The 27,823-nt window shown below is 43.0% G+C and overlaps 1 protein-coding gene across 1 annotated transcript in view; it reads right to left on the bottom strand.

The window, feature by feature from the left end:
* The window catches only part of AGBL1 (AGBL carboxypeptidase 1), a 1,138,256-nt gene that overhangs the window by 958,757 nt on the left and 151,676 nt on the right, over positions 1-27,823 (bottom strand). The window contains exons 2-4 of the mRNA XM_073623519.1: positions 9,563-9,626; positions 4,631-4,777; positions 3,966-4,097 (exon numbers count right to left, since the gene is read on the bottom strand). Of these exons, the coding sequence (XP_073479620.1) occupies positions 3,966-4,097; positions 4,631-4,777; positions 9,563-9,626 (343 nt within the window). The remainder of the gene's footprint in view (positions 1-3,965; positions 4,098-4,630; positions 4,778-9,562; positions 9,627-27,823) is intronic.

The raw sequence follows: 27,823 nt of genomic DNA, 5'->3' as shown, positions 1-27,823 counted from the left end.
GAAAAAATACACTTTCTGGATCTGGAGATACGAGGTGAAAATAACTCTCTACTTACCTCTACCTATTTCAAGATCACTGACCGCAACTCGTTTATCCCGAGGGACAGCTGCCATCATAAAGCTTGGCTGGACTCTGTCCCTAAAAGTCAGTACATCCGACTGAAAAGCAACTGTTCTACCAATACTGACTTTCTTGCTCAGTCTAAGGTTTTGACTGACAGATTTATAGAGAAGGGGTATGAAGCGCAGTTTCTGACTGAAAAACTCAATCAGGTTGTATCACTGGACAGGGACGCTCTTCTGGCTGATAAACCCAGGGCACAGAGGGACTGTCAGTTGGTCTGTCCCTTGATCACAAGATACTCCTGCCAGCACTTTTCTGTCAGGAGGATGTTGAACAAACACTGGCACATTATTAAGAATGATCCCGTGCTTGGACCATCCCTTCCTGACAGACCCCAGCTGGTCTTTAGGGGTGCCCCCTCAATCAGTTCACGGGTGGTATCTGCTGCATGTGACCCTCCAGTTCATAAACCTATGTTCTTTCAACATATGACAGGCTATTTCAAATGTAAAAATTGCGAGGTCTGTGCTATTAATGCTTTAACGGAGAGAAAGGTGTGTCAATTCATTACCAATAATTCCCCGCTTAATTTCCATATTAAATCTTTTATCACATGTTCAACCACCCATGTGGTTTACCTACTCACTTGCCCTTGTGGGCTCCACTATGTGGGCCGCACGGTCCGATCGCTAAAGGTTAGACTGGGGGAACATATTGGAAATATTAGAAGGGGCTTTTTGGGCCACCTAGTCTCCAAACATTATTTAGACAAACACAAAAAAGACCCTAGCGGTACTTTGTTCATGGGCATTGATAAACTCAAACTCCCATGGAGAGGGGGATCTAAAAGACGGGCCATCTCTAAACTCGAGATGGAGTGGATTTACAAGATCCGCTCCCTTAGACCCTTAGGCCTAAATGTTGACATTGAGTTGAATGCGTTCATTGACAACTCATAGGTGATGCTTTGGGCCCTGTGCTTCCTTTCCTTTTCCCCTCTTTTGTATACATTTTTTTCATTTTTTTATTTTTTTATTTTTTCATTTTTTCATCTATTCACTTTTTTCATCTCTTCATCCATTCACATTTTTTTCACTTTTTTCATTTCTTTTATCCATTCACTTTTTGATTTTTATTCATCTCTCCATTCATTCACTTCTGCTCCTAGCAACGGTTGGATAAAGGTGTATTATCCATTCCTTCCTCACATGCTGCTGGTTTGTTGATTCTCCGGGACATTGGGAGGATCTAGCGATTAGGGCTTCCAGTAATTTTGAGAGGATGGGAGCATAGTGATATGTTTAGATATTATACATTATAATGATTTAGTCGCATCATTGTGATACCGAGTGCTCTTCACGTTCATGGATGGGCCTCCATTTATTACGGTGTGACTCTAATACATATATATTTTTTCATACATGTGTTTTTTGAATGTGGTTTTCTCTACAGAGATGAACGTTGTTTCTTTTCCGCACACTTCCATATATATTTATAATTTTTTTCAACACTTTTATTATTATTAACCACCACATCGTGCCTCTTGGTGAGATTCAGTGATTTTTTCCTTTCTGCCCTGTCAGTTTTACGTTCTAAATTAGCATCTGTAAGACATATCAATTGTCTAGTAATACTAGGCTTTTTCCTCCAGATGGCGCGAGAGATTGGCTCTGCTGGGAGTGGTTGAAGTTCTGTTTAGTTTCAGTCCTATTTGTCACCTTGGCAACATCCATTCACTGAGGAGCACCAGGTAGAGGCTTGGGTTTTCCCTTCCCTGAGAGCGGAGGTGAAAACGAGGCTTGGTGCGCACTGTTATACTATATAGGGGATGGCTTAACACGTAGCCCGTGCCCCTTTGAAGACGTCTACTAATGATGAAACATGTAGGGCGTGGCTACGTTGTAAGCCGTCATGATTGCCCCATGTTATGCACGGGTTATTACGATTCTTATATGCCGGCTTGTTTTTAATTGCATTTTTACCTCACGGAGCGTGCACTCTCCGTTGCGGTTTGTACTTTTATTCAATAAATTCCGAAACTTTTTACACTATTGGAGCTCCGCTCTTTTGCTTTTTCCTTTGCCACACTGGAAGCAAGAGAGCTTTCCTTCCCCCCTCTCCAGGCGTTTCACTTGGACCAGCCCGGATCGGAGACAACATTCCTGACAGCTGCTGGGGAGATCTTCTCATCACACGGTCCCTGCAGAGGGCAAAAATCTGCATGCCTGATAGACCCTGCCAAGGAGGGGGTCCAACACGGAGGGTAAGAGTCCACCTTTATCACTTTTCTCACTTATTGGAGTCACCGCCAGTGGATTTGCACCATCCTGCACATCTCTCTCCTTTGTCAATCCACTCATAGGGGGATTGGTTGCTGCTGAGCTGTATAGTGGATGGAAGCTTTTTTTCACTGATGAACTGTTTATGTTTGAACCCATGGACTGAGTTTGTTTTAATTTCCGATTTTCACGCTATTAATATTATTGTACTTCACATGTACACATTTTTTTGTTTCTCCTTTTTATTTGAGTTTTTATGATTGGCACTTATATATTTCTACCACTCATGGAGTCATTTACTTGCTCTCAGTAGATTGTGGTTTTTACTACCACCCACATGTATTCACATCTATGTGTGTATTTTCATATAATTAGCGCACTTTATTTATTTTTTATGTTATACATTGCATTTTTATTTTGGAAAACAAAAACTGTGGAGGAGATTTACTAAAATTGCAACACTCAGAATCTGGTACAGCTGTGCATGGTAACCAATCAGCTTCTAACTTCAGCTTGTTCAGTTAAGTTTTGACAATAAAAACTGGAAGCTGATTGGTTTCTATGGAGAGCTGCACCAGATTTTGCACTCTCCAGTTTTAGTAAATCCCCCCCCCCATGTGTGTGCATGCTATATACGTAGTTAAAAAAAAAGATAAAAGTACAGTGGAGTGGAACCTTGGTTTACGTGTAACGCGGTTAACGACCGTTTTGAAAGAGGAGCAACTTTTTTTTTTTTAATTCTGACTCGTTTTGCGAGTGTTGTCTTGCAAAACAAGCAGAATTCAAGCTAATGGGGTGTGCAGTACCGTATTTGGCCAGAGGTGCGGGGGCGCCGGTGACACTCAGAACAGTTCGGAGCCGTTCGGAAACACTTGGAAATACTCAGTTCCTGAGTGTTTCCGAGCCTTTCCAAGGCTTACCGAGTTCAGCCGAGCTGTCCCCGAGTATTTCCGAGGCTCTATGGTGCCCCCCCCACCTCTGGCCACATGCGGTATTGCATGCAATAGAAGTCAATGCGGAACAAATTATCTTTGTTTCCATTGACTTCTATGGGGAAACTGGCTTTGATATGCGAGTGCTTTGGATTACAAGCATTCTCCTGGAACGTATTATGCTCATAATCCTAGGTTCCACTGTAATAGTTTAAAAATGTATAAATTAAAAAAATTTTTTAAAGAAATTTGCCCTGAATTAGAGCTGATCCAAAACCATTTCAGCCTTTATATTTTTTGGTGGATTCCACATAGTTATAGTATAACTAGTATATATATTGTATAGTTATGTACCAGCTACTTATGAGTATTTTGTGAGTGGTGTGATATCTAAACCTGAAGTCTCAAGTCTTCTATTAGAAGTGATCATCATAAGGGAGTATCAATCTTCCAGGGAGGTTTACAATATATATTGAGGAAGACAAGCGGGGAAGAGAGATGGAAAATCAGGAATGTCTCATTACTGGAGCATCCGGGGAGATGAGACATTGATGGAAATTCTGTCCACCAGCTGGCTGGCTGAATCTTTCAAAGTACTCCAAGTACAATTATGAAAAAGAAACCACTGGCAGTTTTATTGTACAGAGAGTGGTAATATTGCATTCTGCAATCATGGAAGTGAATACCCACCATTAGAAGCATATACTTGCATAGTGCAGAGACATGGAGTCAGGTGAACAGACTTGGACAGATTTTTTCTTATCAGACTCAGGGTTACATCAATAGCTTCTAATTTTTGGGCTTTTTCTCCAAAACGTCCATCTAAAATAATATCAAAAAAATGTCAGTGTTTCCGAACTATATACAGTATATTTGCATCAATGTTTAAAAGCAAGACTTTTCCCTTTAGTTTTGGATAGAATTGAGAATATATTTGCACCAATGACTAAAAGCAAGTTCCTGCAGCCACAGAGGCCAGTAACAGTTTGTTTGAAAGCTCATTTACCTTTTGTTAAGAATAAGTAAATATCTCAATGGCCAATGCCTGGCTGCAGTTTTAATTGATACTTTTATATTAATGTTTTCAAGAGCTGCAGCCAAATTAAAACCATCTCTATTTAAAAATGTGTATAATATGCTGGCATAGGCTACAAAGACAAAAATAATATTTTATTTACCTGTTAATGTGCCAAAAACTAATTATTTAGGAATAATTATACTAGGTAAACCCGTTGCTGTTTGTACAAATCAGCAGTAATTTCTGGTAATTTCTTTATAACATGATTGCTTTAAAAAAAAAAAAATTAGGCCCATACTTCGATGACCAAAAATGAAGAATCCTACAGATACAGTACCTCTCTGGCCTACCTTGACCATCAATCGGAGAAGGGGTAAAATGAGGCTGTAGTCAATGGATTCGGATCTTGCTAGATTTACCAGGGTTTGAAGTAAGGCCTCGCTTCCTCCCTTGGAGATCATGTAGTGAATCCGGCGATGTGTTCCTTTGGTGGGAAGTTAACAGAAGAGTCATTATATTCAGGAAATATTTGTGCTTTTTTTTCAAACCTGAAACCTCCCTACAGTATTTAACAATAATTGAAAACACAAGACAATCTTTGTATTGATCTGCTATTGCAAAAAATAAAATAAAAAATGCTAAATTCAGTACTTACGGTGCTTCATATTTTTTTTATAGGTTAGCGGTCTACCAATGGCCCCATGAGCAGTCTTGCAGGGAATCAGTAGGCAAAGGGCAGTTACAGCATTAGCAGCACCCAGTAAGGGCTAGGTCACACTAGCCCAGCCTTTTTCAACCAGGATGCCCAGGCACCCTGGGGTGCCTTGAGGTTCCTTCAGGGATGCCTTGGCAAAATGCCTAAAAATTGATCAAAAATTGTATACAAGCCGGTGTGTGGATGAAGCCTGCCATTTAGTTACACAAAGCCACTGGTTTTCATTGTGCACCATTACAAGCTTCTAGCTGCCAGTGACCAATGGCATCATCAGTTCATATGGAGGATGTCAGTTGCCTGCATAGTATCCTTGCTTGACCTTACCCTGTCCCTCTCCATCAGTGCTGAGTGATGGAGAAAAACTGGGGGAGAAGAGAATTGGCATACTAGTCAGTACCTGTGTGTATTTGCTTTGGAGGAATAAATCACCTCTAATGTTAGATGTCCTACGTGTGGATGTTGCTGCATTATTTAAAACTATTAGAATCATTTTTACATTTTAGAATGGGATGCCTCAAGACTGTCCATCATTTTTAAAGGGTGCCTTGAGTTTATCCATAATTTTAAAAGGGTGCCTTGCCTGAAAAAAAGTTGAGAAACACTGCACTACCCTGTGCTTACAACATTATAAGGATGCTCCCACAGTGGCTAAAATTATGGCAAGATCTCACCTTTGTCACCAAGTACCCAAATCAAAAAAGCTGTTTTACTGTAAAGTTGATCCAACTTTTTAAATTATTTTCGGGTAACGATTCTCGAACAAAAATAGAGATCCGCAACTCTGACTTCACAAGAAGAATGCTTGTTCCAGGCAATTGACCGAAATAATGCTGTATTGGCTTAAAACAAATGTAGTGCGCTCCGCTAGAAATAGACAGGTTCTCCCATAATAGTACAGAGGCTACCTAACCAGGCACAGTTCTGAGCACACCCACAAATGCAGGCTCAGTCTACTCTAGGGGATGTCTTTTTGGTGGACTTATAGCAGAATTCAAACAGGGGAGAGGGCAGAAGGTGTGGGATACTCTAAAAACTTCAACAACAAGTATTAGGAGGATAAACTTTAGGTAGAATCTTCTAGTTGCAGCCTTTTCTGGGGTGGAAAGGGATGGCCAGCTAATCTAGGTCCCCATGCAAGCAGGCCCTGGCACTTACTTTCTCAAGCACATGCACGCCTGGGATCAAAGATCAAAATCTTACTCACAAAGGCTGAGGACAGTTGTCACCCATTCCAGCTTTCATTTGACACTTCTTTGTGAAAAGGGACCCCCTCTTTAGGTTAGCTACCATAGGTAATGCCCTCCAGCAGGTATCTTTCAAGTCAGATTCCTTCAGACCTTGAGCCAAACACCTACTGAGGCCCAACATCAGTTCTCCCAAGCACACAGGCTGCATCCCAGGGACAGCAGTCCCAGGACAATAACACTCTGATTAAGCCTCCCAAACATTTATCTTCTCCATCAGCCACCTTCTGGGTGCCTTTCCCAGGGATTGGCTGAGAGCAGATAAATATACATAACTTAAGTGTCTCAGCCTCCTACTCTGTTCTCTGGAAGCTTCTTCCAGAGACATCTAGGAGTAATCAACAATTAAGCTTAAGGAAACTTGAGCAGACCTAGGAAACAGATCACTGCTCCACTGAGTACAGTAGAGACAAAAAAACAAAATTTAGCCTAACTAGGACAGGATGTAACATATAATTATAAATTATGGTTAACTTTAGAGCAAAACTTATAATTCTCCCATACTGAGTATGGGAGGGTTATAACCCCTGTCTTTTTTTTTGCCCTCTATGTCCTATTAGGGAAATTTCTCTTCACTTCCTGTCCCATAGCCAAAACAGGAAGTGAGAGGAAATCCCTCCAAAGTGAGAAAATCAATGGTTGACACCATAACTAGTGTCTTCTACTCTGAAGATATAGCCCCAAAGATTCACTCGATGCTGCTGCAATAGCCGACCAAGGATTCTGTACTGGCATCTATGATGGATGTAGTGGTGGTAATGCTTGAAGTGGTTGTAAATGTAAAGAACAATTACAGCCAGATCCTCTTTTCTATTAATCTCTCCTACACTGTGTAATTGTTATTTTAAAACGATGCCTGTAAATACCTCATCTTTGATCTCTTCATGCTAGTCACGTGACCTCAACCTGCTCTATTCCTCCAATCTACAGGCTACAGCGGGAGGGGCCAAGATTCCCCTATAACGTCAGACAGGGAGGTCACCTGACTGCTGTGGCCGATCAGAAGAGATCAAAGATAAGGTATTTGCAGGCTTTGTTTTACAAAAACATTTACGTAGTTTACGTAGAGGAGCTGGCTGTAATTGTTCTTTACTTTTACTGGCAGCTATTAATAGCGGCAGGAGGGGGGCTGAGAGGGAGAGACACACACAGGAGCTGACAGGCAGGGAGGGAGGGGGAGAGGGAGAGAGGAGAGCGGCGGGGTGACGGAGGCATGTAACCTGACCTGTAAGGGATCTGCAGCCATGATTATCGTAGTCAGCATACAGAGGGGGACACAGAAACAGGCAGGATCAACCAGGTTTTTACAGCTTAGAAAGGGGCAGATTGGACAGCACAAGCACTGTGCTGTTTAATCTACTATAAGGGAAGAGGATCTCTCTGCTTTTTTTTTTTTTTTTTTTTTTTTTTTTTTTAAGGGTTACAACCACTTTAAACCAGGCAATTAACCTGGTCTTTATACCGACCAATATCTTTGCTAATAATTGATGCCAAGATACTAATGAAGGCTTAGCCAATTGCGTAAATCTCATTATTTCAGCTTTGGTTCATGTGGAGCAGTCTGGTTTCATGCTGGGTAGTGAAACGAATATTAATATTTGCAGATTGTTTAACCATATGGCTCTTGCCAATTTTGGCAGCCCAGGGGTAGTAGTCTCCCTAGACTCTGAAAAAGCTTTTGACTCTGAGTGGAGTGGGACTACCTCTGGGTTGTCCTCCACAAATTTGGATTTGGTACTAAGTTTATACTGTGGCTTCATTTGCTCTACTCTACCCCAAAGGCCCAGATAAGAACCAATAACACTGTCTCTGACCCTTTCTCCCTACATAGGGAAATGAGGCAGGGTTGTCCTCTCTCCCCAGGACTATTTGCATTGGCTCTAGAGCCCCAAATGAAGGATACGGCCACAGTAATAATATAGCCTTATATGCAGATCATACACTGCTATACCTTGGTGACACAACCTGTTGCCAGCAAAACTAGTGTCCCCATTGGAAGATTTCCTTTCTGTTATGGTGAGAACCCAAAATGTGGGATTTTTTTCACTTTCAGTCAAGGTAAATATGGTACACAGGACCAATGGAGAGGGTGAATCTCCCTATCGGGGGCACAGCCCACAATAAAAAACCTGACAGGTGTTCTCAGGTCTTTTTTTCTCAGAGAATAGGGGCATGTACTCCCCCGTTCAGAGTTACCCTTTGTCTCCACCCCCTACCTACCTCTGAGCAATGTCTATTACCCCCCCCCCACTTCCCAGTACTGCCCCCTTTAGAAAATACAGAACCAAGAATCATTTAATGGCCCTAAGTATTTGATATGGAAATTGTTAATATTAACAGGAAAAACTGTAAAACAGATCCCCTGCAAAACTATACCCCCAGCAACATAATACCCCCCCCCCCCCCCCCCCAGCAACAACGACCCCAGTAACAATAGACCTTCCTGAAACCAGCATCAATAGACCCTCCAGCAGCCAGTAAAAAAGATCCCTCCCTCAATTGTAGACCCCCCCAAGCAATAATAGACCCCCTGCAACATAAGACCTCCCCCCAAGCAACAACAGATCCCCCACCAGCAAAAACAGACCCCCAGCAAAGATAGATCCCCCATAACAATAGATCAACCCCAGTAACAATAGACCCCCACAAGCATTGATAGACCTTCCTGCAACCAGCATCAAAAGATCCCTCCCTCAATTGTAGATCCCTGCCAGCAACATTGACCCCTTGCAACATAAGACCTCCCCCCAAGCAATAGCAGATGCCCCACCAGCAACAATAGACCCCCGGCAATGATAGAACCCCAAGCGAGAATAGAGCCCCCAGCAGCTGGCATCAGTAGACCCTCCAGCACCCCCCAGCACTCCTTGCCATTACATTCTGTATATGGAGAGCTGGAAGTACCGGAAAAAAGCCCTGGGTGTTCTAACCACTCTCCATTCTATCCAAAACTAAATAAAAAAATTGAGAATTATACTAAAGGTAAAGAAGCAATACCATGTGAATAACTTCCACATTCAATGCATTACTTAACAGCCTTTTTGTGCTATGGAACTACAATTGATTAGGTAACTATGGTTGAAATGCCCTGGTAGGGTCAGCCCCATTATTCGTACCCTATGCTTTTCCTCTCCATGGCCCTCAGTCAGAGTACATCTTTTATGTTAGGATAGAAAAACACATGTATTGGTCTCATTATCCATAGAATGCTTGGTGTAGTCGTTCACGGAGAAAGCAATGCCTTTTTACAGCCCTATCATTTCCAGGAACACCATCTGCAATAAAATACTAATGCAATATGGTCACTTACCAGCAGACAGCAATTCACTTAATACGCTCAGGATATTCAGGGTTACATCTTTCTCTGCGGAGCTCTGTCAAGAGAAGAAAATAGACACATTATATTTACGTTATGGGACCTGCAGCGCCATTTTCTGGGAAAAAAAAGAAATGATTAAATGTTTTTCCGATGATTCCTTTTTATAACTTCAAGCAATCGATTTCATATTGCCTGTTCAAAAATCCATTTCTTTACACATCGCTCAGTGTTTACTACATCCAGGTGTTCCATAGAACTCAACGCCGCTTTAACACTTTTGGATCTCAGAGCCATCGGAGGCTTGCTGTACAGAAAGCGCTGATTATATTTCTGTTGCGGCAATGTGCAATATAATATGTACATTATGTACATCATTTCACCTCGTATCATTGGAATGTGTATTCTGAAATAATTCAGCAGTTGGTGAAAGGAGTGCTGGAACGCCATTGTGTTGTGTGACATAATGGAAACAGTCAGCTTGTTTCCCAGTAATAGATTGAGTAAGTTATATTATATGAGAATACAAAGACAGAAAAGAGTATTCAAACTAGCACAAGGTGACAATTGGGCATCTTCTATAGAATACAAATTTTTGTAATTATCCACTTTTCAAATGAGTGGTGAATTCAAATTAACATATACTATGGCCTTGACTAAACATAATTGGAAGCAAAATACAGACTTGTATAACTATACGACATTGAATTCAGGAAAAACCTCATTTTAACACAAGCAATTCATGACAGCCTTTAACTTAATATGATATAGCACTGGAGTCAAAGTTTTATATTCAAACTTGGCCAGATGGTTGATAGAAGGCGTAAAAGAATCCTGTCTTTTTCTGAACTTTAGGAAAGATACTCCTCATCCTAAGAATGCCTTCCGTGTGTGTAAGCAGGAGTTAGTACTCCTTTTAGTGAGGTCCCTCCTCTAGGGGGTGCTGGTCAGTGGAGTACTGTACCACCATAAAAGCTGGTATGGAAGGAGTCTATGCAGAGGCCTAATTTGAGCCTTCAGGGCCCCGGTGCAAGAAACCATGAAGGGCCTCCCTGACCCCACCTCCCTTCAAAAAAGCATGACTTTGATACATTTTTTTTCAATATATAAACAGTAAAACATTTCTGATTTCAACTTGCCTTAAAGGAGAACAACCAAAGCTCATTTGGCTGCACTTCTCCGGTGGATCACAGAAGTGCAGTTCGTTCTGCACTCCTGTGACCCGTTTTTAGCAGACAGCGAGCTGAAGCCACTGGCGGCACAGAGGCCGCCCAGGCCCGGGAAGGTTTGCAATCATATGGTTGGGATCTACCCACATACCTGGATGGGCACCCGGCTCAGCCTCTGAGCGAGACACTGAGAGCCTGAGCTGGCTGCTCCTGAACCCCGTCCACAGTGCAGTGCTCCAGTGAGCTTTGGGGGGCAGAGCAGAGAGCCAGTGACTGACAGTCAGCAGCTCTCTGCTCACAGAGCTGTGAGAACTGAGCGATCAGCAGTGTTTGATCGCTCGGTTCTCAGCGTTAGAGCCAGCGGGGGACAGATGCAACATCGGACCAATGCTGCATCCATCTAGGTAAGTATGATTACAACAAAAAAAGAAACCCATACTTCTCATTAAAGGACAATGTTGGAATTAGAAACAGTTATAACCTATTTCCCGGCTCCGGTCTTGGGACATTTTCCATCGGTCCTTTGGCCTTTGCCACAAGTCCTGGGGTCCTTGCCACTGTTCCCAGGATCTTTTCTACTGGTTCCGGGGCCCTTTTATCAGTCCCGGGGCCCTTTCCTCTGGCCCCAGGACCCTTCCTTTCAAGCCTGGGGCCCTTCCCACTGATCCCCATTGCGGGGCCCTTTATTATGGTCCTGCAGTAGAACCCTTTCACATGTTCTGCAGCAAGTCCTCTTCACGCTGTCTTGGGGCCCCCCCACTGTGGCGAAATGCCAGGGCCCACAAGTGTGATGACCTTTGCGACCCTGGTAGTTCCGCCATTCATAGGGCAGAAGGAGTAATAGGAACAGGCTACCCCTATCATATGCTATGTAAGCCTGTAGTCTGGGACACAGTACCCTTTGGGGTGGGCCATTGGAGACTCTGAAGGAGATTATACAGTACTTTTAGGGAAACTACATGGAGAAAGTAGGAGAAAAGGCTGAATGTGCTCTAATGCTCCATATTTTGGTAAATGTGTTTCTGAATGTCGTGTTACAGAAGGGGAGAGTGACGTGTATAGAACTGTTAACTATTTATTAGTATATTTCTGGAGATGGGTCTCAGGTTAGGAGAATGTGAGTAACAAGATGGTGGAGTTTCAGCCTCACAGGTGTGTGCAAACCAGGGCTGCCAACGTGTGTATCTGCAAATATACCACCATACCCAAACCCTGTCATCTCACATCCTACATAATTTGAAAAAAATTTGTAAAGATAGCCCAATCAGACTAATTTTAGATATCTACAAAGTCCTGGTAAATCTACCAAACCTTTTCCCAAAACACCAATACATGACAAAAAAGAACATTACTTAGGCCCTGTTTCTATTGAAACATGGCAGACCATATGGAGTCAGGTTTACTGGAGTTGTATCTGTGCACTACACAATAAAAATATAAAAATACCTACAAGATTATATTCAGTATTAAACCCCAGAATGCCTCTACACAATAGATCAATCCTTTTCCAACATGTGTTGAAGACATTGAGTAACCCCAATGTAACATCTTCTGGATTTGCTAAAAACTCAGTGTACTGGAACACTGCGAAGGACATAATTGATAGAAACAAACAACCTACCCTCCCACAAAAAGCCATCACCATTACAGAACCACTGAACCCTTTTCCATTTGTTTGTCTACAGATTAAGACTCCTTTCCAGAGATTGTATTACAGTCCATGTAGGGATTTTAGCAACTAAGCCCAAACCCTGATGAAGGGGGATTCTTTGGCCTCCTAAACACGCTGGCAGGGCTGGGCTCAACCCTTCCTTCTCTGAGCTGGCCGCTCAGCTGTCGGCTAATTGCCAGATCCCATCTCTCTCCACAGTTACTCAGCTGTTATTGATTGTGCTTGTCAGTCCTGCCTACTTAAAGTCGTCCAGCTCACTTGATCTCTGCCTTCGCCTTTGTCAACATCACAGAGACTTTCTCCTACGTTTCTGTTGAAGACTCGCTCGGCTGATGTTCCTTCTGGCTCCTGATCCTGCTTGCTGTACTACTACATTTATCTCTGGGTCTCTGACATTTGCTTGGCTGACTACCCGATGCGGTTACTGAACTCTGGCTTGTTTTGACTATGTTTTGACTATGCTTACTCCGTTTACCTTTTTATTTTTATTATTAAACAAGTGTGATTTAACTATACTTCTGTCTCGGTCTGATTCATGGTTCCTGATGCACGCTGAATACTACTTTTCTACTTTTTGTTACTTTTTGTTACTTCAATGTCGAGAATAAAGGTATATGAACCGTTGACCGTTTGGTGCTCCATCTCTCTTGCTCATTCAGTTTCCTCAAGTCGGATGGCTCCCACTTTGTGGGACTGGCCCCCTACTTTGTGTCTTTGAGTGGCCAAAGTCAAGTTAACAAGAGCTACGAGCGCTTGTTAACTTGAACTTGTTAAGTGGTCTCCAAACTGCAGCCCGTGGACCGAATGTGGCCCTTTTCTTGCCTTTATGCGGCCCTCAAGACACTATTCCTCCCACTCACACCTACAAGGTGGCACTATTCCTTCCACTGACACTAACAGTGGGGCCCCTTTTCTCCCATTTATATAAACAATTAGGCATTAGCCCTCCCACTGATATCAATGATGGAGCACTTTTCCTCCTTCTTCTACTGACTACAGGCACTAGGTAATTTTTTACTCCCACTGATGCTGAGGCATTTTCTACTTACACAAGCCACTCCGGCTCCCATAAAGTCTGAAGGACAGTAAACCAGCCCTTTGTTTAGAATGTTTGGTGGCCCCTGCTCTACACCAATCCACTTTGTATATTGTACTCTGCATGTTATACTGCACACAGAAGTGCATGTGAGTTTTTTTTCATAACCATGCTTGTGTAAGTATCACAACATTATTATTACAATTGTACAAGTAAGTAACACATAGATGGGCTAGTTTTTTATCAAGGTCTAAGGAGTGTGAATATATAGCAGAAGAGTTAGTATAATGTCAAAGACGTTGGCTGCAGTAGACAAAGCATACAAAAAGAAATATATGTACACAACATAAAAAAATGTACTCAACTCCAAAATACATCACTTCCTATCCTAACCAATAAAGCCACGAAGCTTCTAATTCACTCTCTGATCATCTCTCGACTAGGGATGAGCCGAACACCCCCGGTTCATGGCAGAACATGCGAAAAGACCAAAAATTTGTGCGAACACGCAAACCCCGTTAAAGTCTATGGGGCTCGAATGTGAAAAATCAAAAGTGCTAATTTTAAAGGCTAATATGCAAGTTATTGTCATAAAAAGTGTTTGGGGACCTGGGTCCTGCCCCAGGGGACATGCATCAATGCAAAAAAAAGTTTTAAAGACGGACGTTTTTTCATGAGCAGTGATTTTAATAATGCTTAAACTGAAACAACTAAAGTGTAATATTCCTTTAAATATCGTGCCTGGGGGGTGTCTATAGTATGCCTGTAAAGTGGCGCATTTTCCCCGTGTTTAGAACAGTCCCTGCACAAAATGACATTTCTAAAAGTCATTTAAAACTGCTTGCAGCTGTAATGTAATGTTGCCCCCCCCCCCCCAGCCCATTTCCGGGCCCTTTGGGTCTCGTATGGATATCAAAGGGAACCCCGAACAGCAGTATACAGGCGGTCCCTGGGTTATAAACAAGATAGGGACTGTAGGTTTGTTGTTAACTTGAATCTGTTTGTAATTTGGAACAGGTACATTTTTGAGGTGTAGCTCCAGCCCGAAAATCTATTTTTAAGCTTTTTGGATAATATAGGGAAGGGTTATCACCCCTGTAACATTTTTTTTTTATGTCTGTGCCCCTGTTCAGAAGATTTCACCTCACTTTCTGTCCCAATGACAATTGGATTTTGAAAATTTTGGGTTATTAGGGAAACAAGGATTGGTGATAATGCATCAGTGGAGACACCTTTTTCCCATATTAACTGTTACAGGAGAGAATTTCCCTTCCTATGGGGTAGATTTCCTCTCGCTTCCTGTTGTCTCCCTCCATTTCTAAGTAGGAGTCATTTGTAAGTCAGATGTTTGAAAATAGGGGACCGCCTGTATATACTATACAGCCTGCCCTATACACTCTGTGGACAATTGGGCCTTAGGTGTTGGTAGTACCAGAACACTGTAAGCCCTCACAGTTACACTTGGTGGGCTCTGGAAGGGCCCTGCTGTGAAATATTATATCAAGAATTGTAATTACATGCCCCTGTTAAACAGGGGCAGAAAAATTTGGCATCCTCCAGCATCATGTACCCGTGTCATGTACCCGACACGTCGAATAGTTTGGGGGACTACTCCATGCATGATGGTTGGGCTACGGAAGGAGTGACTGTGGACAAGGAGCCGGTGGAATCGGCCGCTTTGGCAGCTGCATAGGAAGGAAAACTACTCTGAGCCTGGGTGACAGAGGATGAGGAGGATGAGGATGGCTTTGTTATCCACTCCACCAACTCTTCTGCATGTTCTGGCTCAATAACACAGCCAGCAGTAGAAAATAAGGACAAGAGTGCCCCACGGCCACCGGAAGAGGATGCACCATGTCCATGACCAGCACTGTTGACTGTAGACACAGGGCCTGCTTGCCCTCTTTTAGTGGCCTGTGGGTGTCTGCCTCTCCTTGGTGACCTTCTGGACATGATATTATATTTTGCAACACCGCACTACACTGTATTGTGTACTATGTACACCACCAGAAAAGTAGTAGCAACTGCACTACGGCTGCACTGTATTGTGTACTGTGTACATCACCAGAAAAGTAGTAGCAACTGCACTATGGCTAAACTGAATTGTAAGTACAATTTTTGATCTAACATTTCACAGCAGGTCCCGTTCCTGCACCCAACAAGAGCATCTGTGAGGGGTTACAGTGTTGTGGCACCACCAAAGGCCCAATTTTTGTGCCCCTGTCCCAGCAGCAGAAAAAAAGGACAAGCGTGCCCCACAGCCACCTGCAGAAAATAAGCCATGTCCATGACCAGCACTGTGGACTGTAGACACAGAGCCTGCTTGCCCTCTTTTAGTGGCCTGTGAGCGTTTGCCTCTCCTTGGTGGCCTTCCGGACATGATGGGGATTTTGTTTTGCAACACCACACTACACTGTATTGTGTACTGTGTGACCCACCAGAAAAGTAGTAGCAACTGCACTATGGTTGCACGGTATTGTGTAAACCAACAGAAGTCTAATAGCAACTATGGGTGCACTGTATGTATTGTGTACTGTGTACACCAACAGAAAAGTAGTAGCAACTGCACTATGGGTGCACAGTACTGTGTACATCAACAGAAGTGTAATAACAACTATGGGTGCACTGTATTGTGTAGACCACCAGAAAAGTAGTAGCAACTGCACTAGGGGTGCACGTTATGCCGCGTACACATGGTTGGACTTTGTTCGGACATTCCGACAACAAAATCCTAGGATTTTTTCCGACGGATGTTGGCTCAAACTTGTCTTGCATACACACGGTCACACAAAGTTGTCGGAAAATCCGATCGTTCTAAACGCGGTGGCATAAAACACATACATCGGGACTATAAGCGGGGCAGTGGCCAATAGCTATCATCTCTTTATTTATTCTGAGCATGCGTGGCACTTTGTCCGTCGGATTTGTGTACACACGATCGGAATGTCTGACAACAGATTTTGTTGTCGGAAAATTTTATAGCCTGCTCTCAAACTTTGTGTGTCGGAAAATCCGATGGAAAATGTGTGATGGAGCCTACACACGGTCCGAATTTCCGACAACAAGGTCCTATCACACATTTTCCGTCGGAAAATCCGACCATGTGTACGGGGCATAAGTGTGTACTGTGTACAGCGCCTGAAGTATATTAGAAAAAGTTCACCAGTAATGGCCTGCAGTCAGATATAGCTAAACTGTATGCAGTGGATATATACAGTGGAGACGGAAAGTATTCAGACCCCCTTACATTTTTCACTCTTTGTTATATTGCAGCCATTTGCTAAAATCATTTAAAGAGGAGTTCCAGTCAAAAAAAAAAAAGTCAGCAGCTACAAATACTGCAGCTGCTGACTTTTAATTGGACACTTACCTGTCCCTGGGTCCAGCGATGCTGGGGATCGAAGCCCCGCTCGTCTCCCCCTCCGTTCAGCGGTACCGGCATTGCAACTGTGGGCGCCGGGCTGTGGCTTCACAGCCTGGCACCCACTGGGCATGCGCGAGCGGCGCCGAGCGTCGTGATTGGCTGCTCAGTCACCTGGGACCTGTAATGGGTCCCAAATGATTGACAGGAGGGAGGGAGCAGAGCTGAGCCCTTCCTGTGCCGAGGGGGAAGTGATGTCACCAGCCCAGGCACTGGAAGAGGCAGACTACGAGGGACCCCCTAGCAACAGGCATTTAGAGGTGAGTAAAAAAAATATATCCAAATGTTTTTTTGTATTTTTTTTTTAGGATTTTTCATGTAGTTTTTTTTTTTTTGGGTGGAACCCCACTTTAAGTTAATTTTTTTTCCTCATTAATGTACACACAGCACCCCATAATGACAGAAAAACACAGAATTGTTGACATTTTTGCAGATTTATTAAAAAAGAAAAACTGAAATATCGCATGGTCCTAAGTATTCAGACCCTTTGCTCAGTATTTAGTAGAAGCACCCTTTTGATCTAATACAGTCGTGAGTCTTTTTGGGAAAGATGCAACAAGTTTTCACACCTGGATTTGGGGATCCTCTGTCATTCCTCCTTGCAGATCCTCTCCAGTTCTGTCAGGTTGCATGGTAAACGTTGGTGGACAGCCATTTTTAGGTCTCTCCAGAGATGCTCAATTGGGTTTAAGTCAGGGCTCTGGTTGGGCCATTCAAGAACAGTCATGGAGTTGTTGTGAAGCCACTCCTTCGTTATTGTAGCTGTGTGCTTAGGGTCATTATCTTGTTGGAAGGTAAACCTTCGGCCCAGTCTGAGGTCCTGAGCACTCTGGAGAAGGTTTTTCGTCCAGGATATCCCTGTAATTGGCCACATTCATCTTTCCCTCGATTGCAACCAGTCGTCTTGTCCCTGCAGCTGAAAAACAACCCCACAGCATGATGCTGCCACCACCATGCTTCACTGTTGGGACTGTATTGGACAGGTGATGAGCAGTGCCTGGTTTTCTCCACACATACCGCTTAGAATTAAGGCCAAAACGTTCTATCTTGGTCTCATCAGACCAGAGAATCTTATTTCTCACCATCTTGGAGTCCTTCAGGTGTTTTTTAACAAACTCCCTGCGGGCTTTCCGGTGTTTTGCACCGAGGAGAGGCTTCCATCGGGCCACTCTGCCATAAAGCCCCGACTGGTGGAGGGCTGCAGTGAAGGTTGACTTTCTACAACTTTTTCCCATCTCCCGACTGCATCTCTGCAGCTCAGCCACAGTGTGCTTTGGGTTCTTCTTTACCTCTCTCACCAAGACTCTTCTCCCCCCGATAGCTCAGTTTGGCTGGACGGCCAGCTCTAGGAAGTGTTCTGGTCGTCCCAAACGTCTTCCATTTAAGGATTATGGAGGCCACTGTGCTCTTAGGAATCTTAAGTGCAGCAGAAATTTTTTGTAACCTTGGCCAGATCTGTGCCTTGCCACAATTCTGTCTCTGAGCTCTTCAGGCAGTTCCTTTGACCTCATGATTCTCATTTGCTCTGACATGCACTGTGAACTGTAAGGTCATATATAGACAGGTGTGTGGCTTTCCTAATCAAATCCAATCAGTATAATCAAACACAGCTGGACTCAAATGAAGGTGTAGAACCATCTCAAGGATTATCAGAAGAAATGGACAGCATCTGAGTTAAATATATGAGTGTCACAGCAAAGGGTCTGAATACTTAGGACCATGTGATATTTCAGTTTTTTTTTTTAATAAATCTGCAAAAATGTCAACAATTCTGTGTTCTTCTGTCAATATGGTGTGCTGTGTGTACATTAATGGGGAACAAAATGAACTTAAATGATTTTAGCAAATGGCTGCAATATAACAAAGAGTGAAAAATGTAAGGGGGTCTGAATACTTTCCGTCCCCACTGTATAAATATATATATTTATAGATATACATATGCATATATAGATGTTAAATGGTATGCGATTTGAACTAATTAGCCATATTGATTCCATATGTGAAGTACTTCACTAAACCTGTATTTAAATGAATGATTGGAATGAAACCTTCAGATGTGCTTCAATGGATCTCAGGAAGGGCGTAAGCTGACTAGCCCGAAACGTAATCCATCCATCCATCCATATCTGAATCTACTCATGTCTGAAACTGTGTAGGCATTTGTTGCCTTTGATATTGCTTGAAAGGATTATACTTGCTTTGTAAATCTCTCCTGAAGATATTGTGAAATAAAGCAAAGAAGTTTTTAAGTGCAGCAACCTCTATATAAATAATACACTGCAGCTAACTGAATAACCTGCCTGCCAGAAGTATATTAGAAACAGTACACCAGGAACGAACTGCAGTCAGATCTAGCTAAACTGGATACAGTGGATTTTATATATATATATTATATTATATATACAGTCAGGACCATAAATATTGGGCCATCGACACAACTCTCATCTTTTTGGCTCTATACACCATCACAATGGATTTGAAATGAAACTAACAAGATGTGATTTAACTGCAGACTTTCAGCTTTAATTTGAGGGTAACTACATGCAAATCAGGTGAACGGTGTAGGAATTACAACAGTTTGTATATGTGCCTCACACTTTTTAAGGGACCAAAAGTAATGGAACAGATTAACAATCATCCATCAAACTTTCACTTTTTAATACTTGGTTGCAAATCCTTTGCAGTCAATTACAGCCTGAAGTCTGGAACGCATAGACATCACCAGACGCTGGGTTTCATCTCTGGTGATGCTGTGCCAGGCCTCTACTGCAACTTTCTTCAGTTCCTGCTTGTTCTTGGGGCATTTTCCCTTCAGTTTTGTCTTCAGCAAGTGAAATGCATGCTCAATCGGATTCAGGTCAGGTGATTGACTTGGCCATTGCATAACATTCCACTTCTTTTCCTTAAAAAACTCTTTGGTTGCTTTCGCAGTATACTTCAGGTCATTGTCCATCTGCACTGTGAAGCGCCGTCCAATGAGTTCTGAAGCATTTTGCTGAATATGAGCAGATAATATTGCCCGAATCACTTCAGAATTCTGCTGCTTTTGTCAGCAGTCACATCATCAATAAATACAAGAGAACCAGTTCCATTGGCAGCCATACATGCCCACGCCATGACACTACCACCACCATGCTTCACTGATGAGGTGGTATGCTTTGGATCATGAGCAGTTCCTTTCCTTCTTCATACTCTTCTCTTCCCATCACTCTGGTACAAGTTGATCTTGGTCTTATCTGTCCATAGGATGTTGTTCCAGAACTGTGAAGGCTTTTTTAAATGTTGTTTGGCAAACTCTAATCTTGCCTTCCTGTTTTTAAGGCTCACCAATGGTTTACATCTTGTGGTGAACCCTCTGTATTCACTCTGGTAAAGTCTTCTCTTGATTGTTGACTTTGACACACATACAGCTACCTCCTGGAGAGTGTTCTTGATCTGGCCAACTGTTGTGAAGCGTGTTTTCTTCACCAGGGAAAGAATTCTTCGGTCATCCACCACAGTTGTTTTCCACGGACTTCCGGGTCTTTTGGTGTTGCTGAACTCACCAGTGCGTTCTTTCTTTATAAGGATGTTCCAAACAGTTGACTTGGCCACACCTAATGTTTTTGCTATCTCTCTAATGGGTTTGTTTTGTTTTTTCAGTCTAATGATGGTTTGCTTCACTGATAGTGACAGCTCTTTGGATCTCATATTGAGAGTTGACAGCAACAGATTCCAAATGCAAATAGCACACTTGAAATTAACTCTGGACCTTTTATCTGCTCCCTGTAAATAGGATAATGAGGGAATAACACACACCTGGCCATGGAACAGCTGAGCAGCCAATTGTCCCATTACTTTTGGTCCCTTAAAATGTGGGAGGCACATATACAAACTGTTGTAATTCCTACACCGTTCACCTGATTTAGATGTAAATACCCTCAAATTAAAGCTGAAAGTCTGCAGTTAAAGCACATCTTGTTCGTTTCATTTCAAATCCATTGTGGTGGTGTATAGAGCCAAAAGATTAGAATTGTGTCGATGTCCCAATATTTATGGACCTGACTGTATATACGAGACTGTCTGTATATATATATTAAATACTCTGCGGCTAACTGAATAATCTGCCTGCCTGCTCAATCTAAATGACACTCCCTCTCTCCGTCCAGGCCAAAACCACACTACACGCAGCCGATGTGCAGGCAGTCTTATATAGTGTGGGGCGTGAACTTAGTCCCCCTGAGCCATATTTGACGAGAGGCACCCTGCTGTTGGCCAATTATGGCTCTCTTAGCTGAGGGCACTGTGACTGGCCAAAGCATGCAGGTCATGGTGCATACTCTGGCCAATCATCATACAGCAATGCGCTGTGCTCCCGCAGTGCATTATGGGCCCTTACGCGCTGCTCGAATTTGGAGCTAACGGCCCATAATGTTCGGTTTTCGATGAACGGGCGAACAGCCAATGTTCGAGTCGAGCTCATGTTCGACCAAAACAGAAAGCTCATCACTACTCTCAACTCAACTACTGCAACTCCCTCCTCATTGACTTACCTTTACATAGGCTATCCCCCCTTCAGTCTATCATGAATGCTACTGCCAGACTCATCCACCTTACTAACCGTTCAGTGTCTTCTACCCCTCTCTGCCAATCCCTCCATTGGCTTCCGTTCACCCAACAAATTAAATTCAAAATACTAACAACAACTTACAAATCCATCCACAACTCATCCCCCACTTATATCACTAAGCTAGTCTCAAAATATTAGCCAAATCATTATTTTCCTTCCTCCCAAGACCTCCTGCTCGCTAGCTCCCCTTCCTCCTATGCTCACCTCCAGGACTTTTCCAGAGCCACTCCCGTCCTATGGAATTCCCTACCCCAATCTGTTGGACAGTCTCCTACCCTGTCTTCTTTTAGACGATCCCTGAAAAACCTTCTTTTCAGAGAAGCCCATCCTGCCTCTACTAATAACTGTACTTTCATTTTCTCCATCAGATCATCCCCCACAGTTATCACCTTTTGTATCACTTCACCTTCCCTCCTAGATTGTAAGCTCTAACGAGCAGGGTGGCCCTCCGATTCCTCCTGTATTGACATGTATTGTAACTGTACTGTCTGCCCTCGTGTTGTAAAGCGCTGTGCAAACTGTTGGCGCTATATAAATCCCGTATAGTCAAATAATATGTATATAAAGAGTTTTACATTTCTTTCACACTATGTTTTTCCTCCTTGTAATGTCCTCCTTGAACTCCCAAGAAATGTTGGAGATTTGGAGGCAGCTGGGAGAAATAGAAGGATTTTTTTTTTGAGTCAAACATACATACTTGAATAGAATTTACTATTATTCACTTTAATATTTACCAATATTCCCTTTATTATTTACCCAACTAAAATAAAGGCGAAAAAAACATAAAAAAAACACATTTAAATGTTATTTAGTAGTTCTGAGCACAATAAATAAAATAAAAAAATGTAAAAAAAGTACTAAATTGCCTCTATAATGTTGATGGACAAGCTAATAATACAGTGAAGAGTTTTTCAGAGGACAGGAACAATATGTACTGTTTATTCTATTTCAATAAAGACACAAACTCTTACAAAATGTACTCATAAACACTATTTAAGTTCTCAGTATGTTCCAGCGAAGTGACTCATTGACTTTCATGAATCCAACTTTAGTAGGGCTGCCACCTTTTCTTCAAGCCAAACCCAAACACCTTAGTGGCGCACGGCAATTTTTTTTGTAGTATAGCCTGTAGGATTAGTAAAAAGACCTGGGACACCTTTGGGTGTGCCAAGGACAGTAATAATGTGACAGGATGGGGGTGGACATGGGGGAGTTGTGGGTAGTATAAATAGGAGAGTCTGCAAGGAGAGGGGTGACCTAGGGCAGGAAGGTGGGGGGGGGGTGAGGGGGATGACTGGGGGTGGAAAGAGGGGATGCAGCAAAGATAGGTGGTAGGTTGGTAGAGTTGGGTGGTATTCAGACAATGATGGGAAGGGGGGAAAGGAATGGAATGAGACTTGCAGAGAGAAGGGAGCTTGCTCTTTAAGGTGAGAGATGCGGATGGAGGTGAGCAAGGAGGCAATGATAACGGGAGGACCAGAGTCGCTGGTGAGGGGAAGGAAGAGGCTGAATAAATGGGAGAGCAGCAGTTCTGAAGTGAGATGCGGCATTGCTAGTGGGAGCGAGAGATCAAGCAGCATGTAATGTGAATGGAAGGTAGTTAGGTTGTGTTACAGTATGCCCCGTACACACGGTCGGATTTTCCGACGGGAAATTGTGTGATAGGACCTTGTTGTCGGAAATTCCGACCGTGTGTAGGCTCCATCACACATTTTCCATCAGAATTTCCGACACACAAAGTTTGAGAGCTTGCTATAAAATTTTCCAACAACAAAATCCGTTGTCGGACATTCCGATCGTGTGTACACAAATCCGACGCACAAAGTGCCACGCATGCTCAGAATGAATTAAAAGATGAAAGCTATTGGCTACTGCCCTGTTTATAGTCCCGACGTACGTGTTTTACGTCGGGACTATCGTTCAGAACGATCGGATTTTCCGACAACTTTGTGTGACCGTGTGTATGCAAGACAAGTTTGAGCCAACATCTGTCGGAAAAAATCCATGGATTTTGTTGTCGGAATGTCCGATCAATGTCCGATCGTGTGTACAGGGCAATACAAAGCATGGATGGATGAGGAGCAGAAGAGGCTCGGGGAGAAGCCGAGTGAGAATGGAAACAGTGCAGGGGGGTAGATTGTAAACTGAAAGTGCAGATGGAGGGGGACAGCTGGGGGCGGTGAGAGGCCAAAGGTGCAGAGGAAGGGGGAGAGCTGGTGGTGATGAACAGCAGAAGATGCAGAGGGAGGGGCTTCTATAGGGGGAATCCCGATGACATTAGGTCTGAATAATGTGTCTGGGTTTCAGGTGGACTGAAACACGGACACATGATTCAAAACCCGAACCGTCCGGGTGAATCCCGGACAGGTGGCAACCCTAAACTTTAGCCATTTACAATATAACACTATGATAGTAGTTTTAAAGCACACAAATATGAAAAGGCTTTGTATGATGAAAGTTTAAAGCTAAGCTCCAGGCAAGCGTCTAAATACATAGTTGTGATGCACATATGGGAGCAATTTTACCTGTCAAAGGATTCATGATGCTGTGTATCCGGTTATGAGATTTGCAGAGCCCTGCCAGAAAGCAGAGCCAGGTCACCTCTCTGAGCTAATCATTCTGCTCTCTCCTTGTGTCATCATGTTCCTTATCAGCACTCCACATGCAGCTCATTTAACCACTTAAGGACAGAGTTTTTTTGCTAGAAAATTACTTAGAACCCCCAAACATTATATATATTTTTTTCTAACACCCTAGAGAATAAAATGGCGGTCGTTGCAATACTTTCTGTCACACCGTATTTGCGCAGCGGTCTTACAAGCACACTTTTTTGGAAAAAAATACGCATTTTTGAATTAAAAAAATAAGACAACAGTAAACTTAGCCCAATTTTTTTTTCATATTGTGAAAGATAATGTTACGCCGAGTAAATTTATACCCAACATGTCACGCTTCAAAATTGCACCCGCTCGTGGAATGGCAACAAATTTTCCCTTTAAAAATCTCCATAGGAGACGTTTAAAAAATTATACGGGTTGCGTGTTTTGAGTTACAGAGGAGGTCGAGGTTGAACACTGTTTTCATATGTGGGCGCTATTCACGTTTGTGTTGACTTCTGCACGCAAGCTCGGCTCTTTACACCGTTCTTTAAAAAAAAAAAATTGTGTCACTTTTATTCCTATTACAAGGAATGTAAACATCCCTTGTAATAGAAAAAAAGCATGACAGGAACTCTTAAATATGAGATCTGGGGTCAATATGAGATCTGGGGTCAAAAAGACCTCAGATCTCTAATTTACACTAAAATGCAATTAAAAAAATAAATAAATAAATAAATGTAATTAAAAAAAAAAAAAAAAAAAGTCTCTTTAAGAGCTATGGGCGGAAGTGACGTTTTGACGTCGCTTCCGCCCTGCAATGGTATGGAGACGGATGGGGGCCATCTTCCCCTCACTCATCTCCTTACCAAGCCAGGAAGAGGACCCGATTGCCTCCGCCGCTACCGACGGCTCCGGTAAGCGGTGGAGGGCACCGGAGTGCGGCAGGTGGGGGCTCTCTCCCACTGCTGATAAAAGTGATCTTGCGGCAAATCCACCACAGAGACCACTTTTATCTGAAACCGGACTGCTCACTTAAGGAGAGGATACCAGGATTATGGTAGCTAGCTGCTGCCATAACAATGATATACCTCTTCAAAGTGCAGACGTATATCGGCGTGAGCCGGTCCGGAAGTAGTTAAGGACCGGAAGGATTTACCACCTTCCTGACCAGGCCATTTTTTTGCGATACGGCACTGCGTTATTTTAACTGACAATTGCGCGGCCATGAGACGCTGTACCCAAATAAAATGTATGTCCTTTTTTTTCCACAAATAGAGCTTTCATTTGGTGGTATTTGAGTACCTCTGCGGTTTTAATTTTTCTTCGCTATAAACAAAAAAAAGACCATCAATTTTGAAAAAAATATATATTTTTTACTTTCTGCTATAAAACATACCCAATACATTTTAAAAAAAAATCTAATTTCTTCATACATTTAGGCCAATATGTATTCTGCTACATATTTTTGCTAAAAAAAAAACCCAATAAGCGTATATTGATTGGTTTGCGCAAAAGTTATCACATCTACAAAATGGGGAATAGATTTACGGCACTTCTTTTTTTTTTTTACTAGTATGGCGGTAATTAGTGATTTTTAGCGGGACTGCGACTTTGAGACAGACAAATCGGACGCCTAGCTGCCCTTTTTGACACTTTTTTTGGGAACCAGTGACATTATTACAGTGATCAGCGCTAAAAAATATGCACTGACATTGTACTAATGACACTTGCAGAGAAGGGTTTAACATCAGGGGTGATCAAGGGGTTAAATGTGTTCCCTCTCTGTTTTTCTAACTGTGTGAGGGTATTGGCTGCCTGGGACAACAAACAAATCTGTGCATAGCAGGAAGACAAGATCCTGTGTCACCCCCTGACAGAACAGAAATCTGCCTTGTTTACTTCGGCAGATCCCCGTTCTGTCTCTGTGTGGAACGATCGCGGGCGGCCGGCTGACATTGAGTCCCCTGGACCCGCTGATTGGCTCCCCCGCTGGCCAAACAGCAGTGTGAGCATGCCCACAGAACCTTGTGCATAAACCGACGTACACCTATGGCAATTTGTGCAGCCGAGCCAACTTGCCACAGTATAACTGCGGCGGCTGGTCAGCAAGAGGTTAATTGGTTCCTCTCCCAGTCTGAAAGGTGTTCTACAGAATATTGCAAGAGGCTAACACCAGGTCCAATACAGTTACTTTTAACATTTAATATTTGTCAATAAATATGAGGGCTGTTCTAAAAGTAATGTAAAAAGTGAGTATAACTTTTTTATTAACTTACATATGTTGTTCAATTTTCACTTGTTGGTAGAGTAACTCTTCCTCTATAGCAGAGGTGTCAAACTCCGTTTCATCGCTGACTGCATCAGCATTATGGTTGCCTTCAAAGGGCCCATTGTATCTGTAAAACGATGTATTTACTCAGCTACACAGGGGTACTCAGGAGCACGAGGCATACAGAGTGCAGATTTCGGGAGTGTGCTATGTACAGAATGTAGGGTTCAGGAGTGCGCTTTGTACAGAGTGTAGGGTTCAGGAGTGCGCTAGGAACAGAGAGCAGGATTCAGGAGTGTGCTATGTACAGAGTGCAGGGTTCAGGAGTGCGCTATGTACAGAGTGTAGGGTTCAGAAGTACGCTATGTACAGAGTGCAGGGTTCATGAGTGCGCTAGGTACAGAGTGTAGGATTCAGGAGTGTGCTATGTACAGAGTGCAGGGTTCAGGAGTGCGCTAGGAACAGAGTTCAGGGTTCAGGAGTGTGCTATGTACAGAGTGCAGGGTTCAGGAGTGCGCTATGTACAGAGTGTAGGGTTCAGAAGTACGCTATGTACAGAGTGCAGGGTTCATGAGTGCGCTAGGTACAGAGTGTAGGATTCAGGAGTGTGCTATGTACAGAGTGCAGCGTTCAGGAGTGCGCTATGTACAGAGTTCAGGGTTCAGGAGTGTGCTATGTACAGAGTTCAGGGTTCAGGAGTGTGCTATGTACAGAGTGGAGGGTTCAGGAGTGCGCTATGTACAGAGTGCAGGGTTAAGGAGTGCGCTATATACAGAATGCAGGGTTAAGGCGTGTTCTATGTACAGAGTGCAGGGTTCAGGAATACACTATGTACAGAGTGCAGGGTTCAGGAGTGCGCTACATACAGACAGAAGGATTAAGGTTGCACTACATACAGAGTGCAGAGTTCAGGATTGCATTACTAACAGAGTGCAGAGTTCAAGTGTACACTACGTACAGCGTGCAGAGTTCAGGAGTACACTATGTACAGAGTGCAGAGTTCAGGATTGCATTTCTAACAGAGTACAGAGTTCAGGAGTAAACTACATGCACAGTTCAGGAGTACACTATGTACAGAGTGCAGAGTTCAGGAGTACACTATGTATACAGTGCAGAGTTCAGGAGTACACTACGTGCAGAGTACAGAGTTCAGGAGTACACTACGTGCAGACTTCAGGAGTACACTATGTACAGAGTGCCGAGTTCAGGAGTACACTAGGTGCAGAGTACAGAGTTCAGGAGTACACCATGGTTGTTATTTACTAAAGGAAAATCCACTTTGCACTGCAAGTGCACTTGAAAGTGCACTGAAAGTGCACTTGGAAGTAAAGTCGCTGTAGATCCGAGGGGGACATGCAAGGACAAGTGAGTATAACTTTTTTAATAACTGACATATGTTGTTCAAATTTCACTTGTTGGTAGAGTAACTCTTCCTCTATAGCAGAGGTGTCAAACTCAGTTTCATCGCTGACTGCATCA

Source organism: Aquarana catesbeiana, linkage group LG03, assembly GCF_042186555.1.
Source record: "Aquarana catesbeiana isolate 2022-GZ linkage group LG03, ASM4218655v1, whole genome shotgun sequence".
NCBI classification, from domain to species: domain Eukaryota; kingdom Metazoa; phylum Chordata; class Amphibia; order Anura; family Ranidae; genus Aquarana; species Aquarana catesbeiana.
This window is presented reverse-complemented; position numbering and strand designations above follow the sequence as displayed.